The 12,395-nt window shown below is 34.5% G+C and overlaps 1 protein-coding gene across 1 annotated transcript in view; it reads left to right on the forward strand.

Annotated features, from left to right (window-relative positions):
- Positions 1-12,395, forward strand: part of LOC149792422 (uncharacterized) — a 181,429-nt gene that overhangs the window by 47,743 nt on the left and 121,291 nt on the right. The window contains exons 3-6 of the mRNA XM_089969571.1: positions 4,154-4,192; positions 5,760-5,866; positions 6,356-6,485; positions 11,605-11,742. Coding sequence (XP_089825697.1) covers positions 4,154-4,192; positions 5,760-5,866; positions 6,356-6,485; positions 11,605-11,742 — 414 coding nt within the window. The remainder of the gene's footprint in view (positions 1-4,153; positions 4,193-5,759; positions 5,867-6,355; positions 6,486-11,604; positions 11,743-12,395) is intronic.

Below are 12,395 nucleotides of genomic sequence, written 5' to 3' on the forward strand. Positions count from 1 at the left end.
TCAGCAGTAAATTAAAATTAAGATGACAAAATTATTGAAATGTGAAAAACTGCTTATAAAACAACTTGAATGCCTCAGATCTTCGAAGTACTTTCACTGTCACTACCGCGAACACCACGACCATTATGTGTATAAGAATTTTAAACACTTACTATAATTGCTATTTAAAATTTACTACTACAATACAAAGACATTAAGTATGCAGGGTGATCAATATTTCTAGAAGCAAATTACATTCTACTCCCACAAAAGTTCATTAATTAGTATTCTTATATACGTTCTACTACATCTGACGTCGACGTCTTCAATACCCTATGCTACTGACACCTTACTATTAAAATGAAGGCAACAATTGTGGCATTATAAAATCAATTTTAAAAATGTCGATAGTCAATATGCAATATGAATAATGGTACAAAATGATATCGTGATGAACGCCACTGTTTTCTGAGATGTAATACAAATATTCACAAGTTTATCTTTAAAAGCAACAGTCTTAATTTCAATAGTAATTGTTTAGGCGTTTTGGAAGGGACAAAGGATATAGTCAAAATAAGCAGTGGCTAAAAAACATTCAATATCATAAACGTTTTAATTTGCCGATTTTAAACATGAAAATATATTTTGCAATGGTTTAGAAAAGATGTAGATTTACAGATTGCAGTTAATGACCATATTATTAAGATAAGTAGCTTCATCTCAGCGTCAAGTCATTGCAGTGTGAGGAAGGAATGTTTAGTGTATACGATATGGATAAATATGCAGATTTGTATTATGTAACATCTGCTATAGAATTTGAAAAGAGACTTTACGATACAGGTCAGCAAGTATTTGACATTTGATACAAAATGAAATAGAATTTATGGCAAGTAAACTTAGATTTAAAACAAAATGGTGATAAAACCTATGAAGTGGCTAACTTTGATTCAAACATAAAAATAGCAAAATTTAATTACAATCATAAATCGTCCTGACGTTTGAAAATATTGTTTCAGATTGCTAGAAATAATAGGTCCATTTGTAATTCGTTGCCATGGTAAAAGTTTATAATACCTAAAGACAATTTGCAAGGCTAAATTATTATCAGGGCATTTGTGTATACGGTTTAAATGGCTGAAAAAGAACATTCACGGAATTTATACAACGATCAGACTATTTTGCTCGCAAAATAATATCAAACAATTGTGAGAAAAAAGTAAATGGAAGGTAATGAAAACAAATATGCTGAATCGAAAGCCTAGTTTTCCTAAATAATCTACATAAACATTACAAAAGTAACGGAGGAAAAGAATACCCGTTTCCAATCATAACGGTCAATTTTACTTACGTAAATGACCGTTATCAATCAGATGTTCATGTGCAGGTGTATGTGGAAGTGTAGCCACCATACAAAGATCGTTAAAAATAATCTTGAGAGTGATATATATCTTTTCCAAAGATGCCTGGTTGAGAGAGCATCAATTAAAAGGAACACAAGATACACTATACTTTCTGATACATCTTCCAAGAAGAATGTTCAGAACGACAGTCTGACAACTGTTTCTTCTGCCATTCCGAAATTCAACATTGGTGGAGCAGCTAGAAATTCCAAATACGAAACAATATTTGGAAAGGTCTACTGGCATATGTTCACCGAGGAAATATTAAGGTAATACTGTCTTATCATATTGTTTCCCAACCGAAAGATTTCGGGAGTGTTCACTGAGGTAGTTGTTCTACCGGCAAAGATATTGAGAAACCTTAACAGGGATGCAAAGTTGAATTGATCTTGAAGACCGTGAGAGTAACATGTGATCTGAATGTACTTGTGAATTGGAGAGGATATGATAAATCGCTTAACGTTAGGGAGTTAGTAGAAGCAATTATTCAATTACAATAAATAATGGAATCACAAAATATACATGCCAGTATAAAAAGCATACAATAAAACTTCGAGTTATGGAATGTAACAAATGTTGTAACATCAGTGCATTAGAAACTGAAAGAGTTAAACATGTCCACACAAACAGTTTACGATCCCGAAAACAGAGGGGAGAGCAAACTACATCCAAACACATCACAGTTGAACAGCAAATGGTACAAGTAACAAGTGTGACAAAGTAGCTACAGTTTGGCCAATGTCCTAACACGATATTACATGTCACTGCATAAGAAAGGCAAGGAGTAAAACTTGGATAATGTAAAGTGAGTTCAAATTACACCCCAAACAAACTGAATAACCAATACATCCTTAAAAACTACAAGCTGTTCCACGTGAATGTGAACGTGATAAAAGAGAACGAAAATTCCATAGAAGCTGCTACATTCATTATGACATTAAACCAGCTTTCATATTTATTCAAATAAGGTATCGGACGGACTCACAAAGCAACTCGATCAACATTTTTTCTTGACAAACCTTTCCCCACGTTTAATTTTAAAGTATCCATACAACATTCATTCGCAACAAGTTATTTAGAAAATTCATAAAATCATTTGATTTGAGAAGATGTGTACGACATCATTGAGATGTGCGAACCAGTTCTCATGTCAGAGTGTACGGATATACAATCAACAAAGATCAGATTTTCACAGACATACTGTCAGAAGTGAAATAAATGTCTCAATTTCTTCCATCTCCAGAGGGCCTCGTTGCTCTACATTGGGACGACCATTCAAGACAGTCATACCATATGAGAGGAACGACATTATAAACTATTCCAAATGTCACAGAGAATAAATGGAAAAGCTAAATACCAAAAAAACCATAAAAACCAGAGATGCAGCGCACAAGACAAACGAGAAGGTGATGGCATTAAATGGAGGCAATTAAACGATTGGAGAGAACAAAAGAGAGAATTATGTATGAATGTGTGAGCAATAGTAAATACAAGTTCACCAGTTATGAACAAGTAAACCCAGTTTCAAGCTGGCTTTTAAGGTTAAGAAATCTAACAATTCATTGTCAAAACGACAATAGCTAGAGGATTGCATTATTCTTCTACCGAAAATATCTTTAATTGTTTATCGTACCTTAACCAGGTCACATTCGACAGAATTTAGAGAAATAAAACCTTTACTACGTTGCAAATGATTCCATCAACAAAAAAAGATATTCAACATCTTTTATGAATACACAAAAAGACTCAGTTCACTGTGTCACGTGCATCTTTAGCAAAATCAATAAACATTGCAGTGTGGTAGGCAGGATCTATTCGTGACATTTTCTTAATAAACTTAGCCTGACATGCAACAATTTCAAAATTCCACAAACTCAGGACTGTAGATAAGACGTGATTAAAACAAACCTGTTTTTGGATAATTAAACCCAGGAAACAAAACGTATAGCTAAGGTTTTCAAGTCAGCATCGTTCTCTGCATAAGTGGCTTATAAAATTACATATCACAACGGAACTAGTAATAAACTGAAAGCTATCGTATATGATGCTAACGATGATTTGTATGAACCTATGGTCGTTATAGATGCTGTTGTAGATCAATGGACTGAATTTCTTCACTTTTAAAAGTTGGATACATTTTTCACTACACAAATAATTAGCTGAATCACAAATGTGGGAATCCCTTTTGAGTGTTGACCTCTATGACTGTTGTTGAGCCAGAACATTGATCCTCATGTGGACGAGGGTACTGAACGTAGCATCCAGTATTACCTATTTCATCAACATGTATCTTTGATTTATCATTATTCTTTGTATATCTATATCTATCTATATATATATATATATATATATATATATATATATATATATATATATATATATATATATATATATATATATATATATATACATATCGATCGTTTCAAAACAGTGCTCAAATTCTTGAACTTCTTTTATGTTTCTCTCTTTCTCTCTCTCATAAGGTAGGAAGCGGTTACATGGGACAAAGTTGAAGGCAAAAGGTTGATTAGATTGATGGTAGTACTGCGAGGAAGAAAATTACTATTGTTCTGTCCTTAGCGAGAATCATTCACAGTGATTGTAATTATCAAAATTAACATGCTTCTCAGTAACGCAATTATAATACATAGTAATAATAATAACAATCATATAAAAAAAATGAATAGTGTGTTAATGTTAGTATTGATGATAATCATAGTTAAGTTCTTCTTCTTCTATTATTATTATTATTATTATTATTATTATTATTTCAGACCTAGGATTATCCAGCGGAAAATGGATTGAAATCAATGGTAAATATCAAAATCCAATAAATCAAATAAATATTTTCTTTTATTTTTGTTTATCTTGAGCATATACAGAAACTTCCTACGTTACAAACAGATATGAATTGTGTAAGCTATTACTTACTCAGGAACGTTTTAGAATTTAATGCCTCTGAACTGGACTAGACCAAGCAAAACCTCCATCATTGACACAATCACCAGAATAAATGAATAATGTATTTTTTCTTATGTCTGTATCATTAGGACAAAACACTTAAACGCTATGTTTAATGTCATGTCAATAGAAATTATAAAGATATATCCTTTTCTAGGGAGATGACCCCTTACATTGATATAAATGTGAGAGTCAGTCTTAAGTCTATTAAATGTTATTCTAAAATGTATAAATTGAATACTGAACATACAGCTTTTCAAGGTAAAACGAGTAACGAATACTTGGGGATATCAACGTTTTATGAGTCAATATAGGGAAATATTTCACGATTGAATCTGGGAGCATTATATGTCGCAAGGGGTGATTTGGCGATACTAAATGATTCCACTTTACGAGTGAAATATTTCCTTATATCTACGCATTGATCGTAGGTCATATTTATATTACATAAACGTAAGGTAAAAGCCGTCGATTTGCACAGATTCGTTTCACAATTCTGTGTCAATTCGCTAATTGGCTGTATTACATAATCGATACAAAGAAGTTCAAAACTTTTAAAATAAATTAAGGAGAGCGACGTGTTAAAAATTGTTCTGTATATATATATATATATATAATGCTTTAAATGACGTATTTTGTCAACTTAATGACTGTTTTCAAAACACAAAATAGAAGAACATTTTAATTTTGCTTACACATTTCATGTGCGGATCAGATAAAAGTCTACATGTATGAATTTGGTTCTTTATTTTGTATATTTCTGCATTCAAACGTAACATTTTGGCCTTGACAAGCTTACGGTGTAGTTCAGTTACAGAATCTGCTTTACTCAATTTCAGTTTCCAATCAACACTCATGAATGCCAGATTTCTCCATTGTTCCAATGTTGCGTATATCTGATTTCATTTATATTTATTTTAATTTTCTTGCATCTTTGTCAGCTTTAAACTATTGTTTTTCTATTGCATTCTATTATGAAAAAGAAAAACAGTTAAATAGGCGTCAATATGGAAATACGGATTTGAACTGCATACATAAGTAAAGGCTAGTATATTTTTTAAATGGTAGAAGCCAAGTTGTTCCAAAAACAAAATAGCCACTGTGGCTATATCCATTTTCTCTAATTGATATATTTCAATATCCCATAATGCAATATATAATAAGAGCATTACCTAAACCATTTTCATCAAACTATTCGATGACTGATGATATTGATAAAAACATTTTACATTATACAGGAGAAGTTGATATTTATCAAAGAATAACATGTTTTAATGAAATTTCATAAAACAATCTGGGTTTCCAGGACACAACTGTACAAATTTTTGAGAAAGCATACATAAATATTATATATGATGCCCAATCTTAGAAGTGACAAAGGGTAAAGACACTTGTGCGCTCAGCTACAGTAATTTACAGGGTGCCATTCCCTTGGGACCGCTGCCATACAAAATCAAACAAGCCTTCCTGCCAATGAGCCAGGAGGTTGCTTAGAATGGTGTGGGACCAAGACAGTAGCTCTTCAGGTAAAGCTCCTAATTATTTTGTTAAACAATGAATATATGCAGTCTCATTCATTGTTATTGACAATGTCCACCTCTTTGCAGTCATTATCTTCTTCCACTGTATAGCCGTTGTGCTTAAGTGCCAGTTCCATTCATCAACGAATCAATCAATAACTCCTTCCAGATTGTTTGACATGTGGCATACACCTGTAAAGTACATCACATGGTGCTGTCTGTTTATGAGAAAGCTTCTTCCTTAATTACACGTTAACTATCTAAAGTAGTGAAGGAGGACAATTATTTTCGGGAAACGTTCTAACTATAACGACATAAATATATGTAAATCAAATTTTAATAAAGGTATAAAATAGAAACCTCCATACATTATTCACAACATATCAATCTGCCAAACAATCTCCGCCATCACTTTGACACCCCAGGTACAAAAATTTAATTTTAAATTTTGTTAGTATATCAACACAACTCTGTTTTTTCTCAAACAATATGTAGCATTTGACTTGTATCTGTGTCAACGACAACCTGGCCAGGAAATTAGAGTATTCCTGTTCTCAGATTTGCATTGGAGATGCACGCCTCAAATGTGGAGGAACTAGCAGTGACCTTGTTTCCGTATACAGAGGTAAGTATCGGATTTGAGAACTATAATACGAGTTAACATAGTGTTTGGACACCCATGCAAAAATAGTCTCTTCTGACCAAATCATAAACATAATACATTAGATGCGTTGAGAGACCAGTATTTGGAGTTGATGAAAAGATAAATGCAAATTAGCGCGTATATTTAACGAGGTCTCTTCAACTGAGGACCAAATGGCTATATAAAAGGAAATTGAAACAGTGGACCATTACAATACGGATAACCATTCTTCCTTTGGTTTTGTCAACATAAAACGGACGCTTCCTTCATCAAACATTAAACGGATCTCAATGTAATATTTTTTGTTAATTAATTGTTTTACTTATTATCTTCTCATTATCGTTGATGAAGTAAAGAATTTTCTAAACAAACTAAGAATTATCAGTTTCTTGCGGCCATTAGGTTTATTATTTGTTTGCATGCATGTTCATCTATCCGCCTCTTGTAAATGTTATTTAAGTTTCCATCCACACTCTAATTCTAAGAACATCACGGCATTTTGTCAAGTAAATCAGCGATTGAACAGTTTCAGGATGGGGATATATATAATTAATGCGCTTAACACAAAACCAACCATCTCGCTACCAAGTGATATTCGCTATTTGTACATTGGTTTGAATGAGTGCGGTTATTGCCGCTTATGTTACAAAAATAAAATGGAACAGAACATGTTTGATTTGTCGATTTCAAACATAATAAGTAGTCCTGCATTGTGAAGATGAAAATTTTCAGTATATATATATATATATATATATATATATATATATATATATATATATATATATATATATATATATATATATATATATATATATATATTACACTTGTAGAAAAGGGGTGCAGTTTTTTGTCAGAAAGAAAGTGAATGAAAACACAGGGTTCTGTAATATTAACTTGTTTGATGAGATTGTAAAATTAAAGGTGCATTCACCAGCCTACTCTTTCCGACACCGATAGAGTCGAGAGGAAGATAGAAAGTGAAAAGACAGAATTCCCTAGGTCAGTTGTGCAGGTATTACAAAGTTAAAGTAAATGGGTACATAATTAAAACAAAGACAAACATTGCGTTTGATGCTGGCCACTTTCGTGACTTTGTATTGAACATAAATGATATTAGTGAACCAAATATTTGATATGTATTTACAGCATAACATTACTATTTGGTCAAATTCTATAGATCAAACGTGCTAAGAAATTGAACAATGAGATATAGCGTATAATACAGAAATTATCTGAGGCTGCAACTGTCATAAACAAAAATACAGCAAATAGAGCTTGTTGCATTTCTTGCAGCCACAAAATGGTGAGTGTGGCAAAGGACAAAAATGTCAAGCATCAAAGAAAAGAAAATATCAATGTTGATCAAAATTAAACCTATGAATTATGTATTGCCGGGGCAGTAGAGCACCCTCATACTCCCCGGTAGTTAGGACATATCCAGCATGTATGGATTATCGGGAAGAAACTAACTTTAAAACGGATGCACGTACTTCCTGAGTGCCTGTTGGTCTTCCGGAGCTGTTGGAGTACTCTCATACGCTCCTGGCCATCGAAACGGCAGGTAGACACAGATTAGTCCGAGTCGAGTGAATGATATCCCAGCAAAGCACGGTCGATGCCCAGAGGTCTATGTCTGTGCAACCCACGAGACCTGAAAGAGAAAATAGCACAAACGGCAGAATGGCGATATTAGAAAAAGTGATTGAAGTGTTACAACACTGAGACTATTTTGCCTAACCTTACCTATTTCTTAAATGCATCTGATCTCCAGCGGCCTAATTTTCTTATTTGGTTGTCACTGAAACCTTGTCTGGCCGCCTCAGTGGCGGCCCTAATTCTGAAACTATGGGACTTGAAATGGTTGGGGAAAAAGCCACAAAAGTACAGCGCTCTTCTACGTTCTGTACTAAATTCTACTCTGGAAACTGGTTGCCAATTTTGGTTCATAAAAAGCGGTCCTGGAATATTACACCTGAGTTTAGGTATGCTTGTAAATGAGTTATCGGACATGTCGCAGGATTTTGTTGGGCAGCAACATGCAATATTTATGGTTGTCCCGAGCCATGTTTGAAGTGTCGAAAAGTGATTGCAAGACGCTTATGGGAAAAAGTGATTTGAAATAATTGTATCAATTTATCATTCTGATGTGCAGTTGTTTGCACTGTAATCTCTCTTGTTCTGCGAAAGGCATGGAGAGCCAATTATAACATGGCCGAATACGTGGTACGCCTGAACTGGTCTGAGATGGTATGTATCATAGAAACTGTAAGCTTATCCAGCGCAAATTTGTCAATTGGGAAACGAGCCGGTGGGGAAGAAAGGTGATGAATTAGTCTGAAAGACCCAGGAATTTTCTTTTCAACTAGACGTAGGGACGAAATATGTAAATTTGGGAAATGGTTTTGTACGAACAGGCCCTGCAAAGCAACCCGCTGACAATTCTTTGTGTATCTTTTTGTCAGTAATTTGGGCAATAGTTGAACTGATTTCAGATTATTACATACTTGTGTTTGCTATGTCCCCTTAAAACCCCACATTGAAACACTTTTGAAACCTGAAAGCAGGTATTCCTTTGTGACAGGATCGAAATCGTGGAGCCAATATTGCAGACGGTCAATTCTGACCGCGGTAGGCAAAGGATCAGCACTATTTGTCGACAGGTTCTTGTTGTTCGGGTTAGTGGTTCGTGGTTGCTCGGATCGTTGGAAACATAAAAGCAGGTTGTTATGTCGTTGCGGGTGCTGGCTGTACTATGGAAGTACCTTAAACGGCAAAGAAATTGGCTTGGGACAGCGAATGAATGAGTGTCACCCAAACAATTGAAGCACTTGTGCTGAAAATTGCATGAAAATCTCGATGAACAGCGACCGCTTTTTTGGTAACAAAACCAAACTCCCTTCGCATACTTTATGTTTGTAATTTGTGGGGGATTGTTTTTTGTGTAGTTCTTATGACCCAACTCATGCACAGCCTTTGTGTAGAGTTCTAGATGCGTGGTATTCCATTTAGCTTACCCCTTTGCAGCAAATTGTCTAAAGTTTTTTTATCATAGTACCTCCAGTCAGTGGGTCTTTCCTCAAGTTTAAGGACAGCTTCCATGTGGTGGGGAAGAGAGGTACTAACCAAGGGATATTTTTACATAGGACACTAGTGAACCTGCTCCAAGCAAGAATCCACTGTCCTATTGTGAGTTGGACGTTCCTAATGTTTAGGACAGCGCTTTATGTATATAACAATGAGATTCGACAGAAATAGAGGGGGCGCGAGTGGTCGAGTGGTCTAAAGCGCTATCTGTTACGGATCACTGCAATCTCACCTCTGTCTGCGTGGGTTCGAGTCTCGGATTTAGCCAATATGGGTATGTCAGAAAGCTTGCCAGTCGCTCCTCGTGGGTCGTGGTTCTTTCCGGGGTTTTCCCGGGTTCTTCCTCCATCATTAATACTGGCCGCCATGTATAGCCTATCGTGTGCTGAAAAATGCGTTAAACTTTACAACAACAACAACAACAGAAAAGAGGCATAATTTAGCGAAAACAATGTTTGTTCCTGAGCAGCACATAATATTTCAGCACATCAATCAGCTGTTATTGAATAAACAATGATAACGGCACAATTTGGCATAATTCTCAAATCATTCATGTCTTTCAAATGATTGACAAAATGCTGAAAATTATAGACTGATCATGTTGTTGACAAAAATCAAAAGATAATTTGTCAAGTGTCAAGTATTATGTGAATGTTTTATTAAACAGCTGATGAAAACAACATTTAGGAAATCTTTTCTACGAATCGAAATGTACAGCAACGTACACAAAGATCGATCTGCTGTGGGAACAAATTAAACATAACAGAAAATCCAGTGAATTAAAGCAATTATTAACTGGGGAATATACTTACGCATTATACGTGTAAGCGGAGAAACATTTCCCTGGAGAAGACATTATATACTGATTACGTCGATTACCGGTGTATGGTAGATAGTATTGAAATTCAAGCATAAGCAAGTGAAATAATGATGGCTTTAAACACATTATGACAAAGAAAGATGTTTCCTCAGGATTCTGCTTGGCTGAGAAGGTGTAATCGAAACATGGAAATGACATGAGATATTTCGTGAGTAATATTTAAAGATTGAAAGCATGAAAAGATACACTTTGATTACGGAGACATACTTTACAACAGAAAAGGTAAGGATTTATTGGGAAAGGAAGGGATTGCGTACTTTTCAGCTTGCTCAGGCAAACCGAGTACCGACGTCGAAAAGTTATAAGCAGAATCCTCAGTACGAAAATATTTAAGTATTTCACTCAAAATGAAATCAGAAAATGGGATAACATTTAATCAAAGTAAAATTATTGATATAATAGCACAAATAAGAAATTAAGAGGCACGACTCCACAATATTTGGAACCAATACATTAAATTTTTGGCCAAGGAGAACCTTCCTAACTTACAGAGCTAAGTTTCAATCTTAAAGACATAAAGAGAGAGGATATTCAGAGCATGTTTTAAGAAGAGATTATATATTGTCTCACACTAGAAAAAGCTACTATATTTCCGAAATCAAGACTTCAACTACACAATTCTCGATCTGAAATACATCATACATACTGAACTTACGTACGTACTACCACTGTAATTTGTTAATCTATATCGAAACTGAAAACGATGATATTTGGTTTTCTCTGCACTGAGCTATATATTATTGATTCTCTATGGATTTCTAAAAGCATCTACATTTATTGGTGGTAGGAAGATATTAATTCCATGTAGTAAGAATGTATTATTTTGGCAAATACGGATAGTTTTTGAAATGATTTCTCAGTGATAGTTGTTTCATTTATTCTGTGTTTTCGAAGTGTCAGCTTTGGGCAACAAATGGTTACATCTATAGTCGATTTATTTCACATTTGATGCATCAGTGTATATTGTTCTTCTTCCTTTATAACACATAGCAGTAACTATTTCGTTGAAAACATAATTTACTTAGTTTCTGTTTGCAGCTGATTCGCTATTTATACTTATTTCTAATAAAAATAATATAATACATGTCTCTGATACATTTCAAACTAGTATCTATTGATCTTTTCTATATTTCACAGAACGTTTTGATATGAACGCCGAGTGGGGATCAATAAAGGGTTCAGGATGTTTGACTTACAAGCATACATATAACGGAATGTTTGGCCACCTTGTACCAGACGAATGTACAGTGAAACATCCATTTTTCTGCTATTCAGGTAGATATGCACAAGGTCGATATGTTTTTGTCTTTATGTCTACTTACATATTTGCGTTCTCTAAAGCCACGTCAAAGGTTTCTGAAAGGCAAGCAAGCATATGCGCAGACACGTTCACTCGTGCGTTGTCAAGGGCTATGAAAATGAGATGGATCTTTAGAGTTGCATGAAATGAGTTACAATGTGCAGACGGTACTGTCCAATCCCAGTCGATATTTCTTTCTTACAAATAAATTATTTTACAAATCTAAATGTGTTACTGGACCCTGTAGGTAATTCTCACTTATTATCGGCATATACACTACCCATGGGAGTGATTGGTGGCCGCGATATAGCAAACTTCATGATTTTATCAAAGTTAAGTGGCGACGTTTCTGTTGACCAACATCGTAGATATTAGTTTTGAAGTGAGGTACTTAGTTCATATTTTGTATCTGCAACAATCAATAATAGCATGAGTATTTAGTTTGCTTTTAGGGCTAGTGTTTGTTGGTCTTCTGGATATGTGCACATCAGTCTTGGTTATCGTAGGCAAGTTTATATTTTTTAAGTCATGGTTATCGTAGGCACGTTTATATATTTTAAGTCATGGTTATCGTAGGCAAGTTTATATATTTTAAGTCATGGTTATCGTAGGCAAGTTTATCTTTTAA

Source organism: Sinohyriopsis cumingii, chromosome 9 (genome assembly GCF_028554795.1).
Source record: "Sinohyriopsis cumingii isolate HCF-2022 chromosome 9, ASM2855479v2, whole genome shotgun sequence".
Classification (NCBI taxonomy): domain Eukaryota; kingdom Metazoa; phylum Mollusca; class Bivalvia; order Unionida; family Unionidae; genus Sinohyriopsis; species Sinohyriopsis cumingii.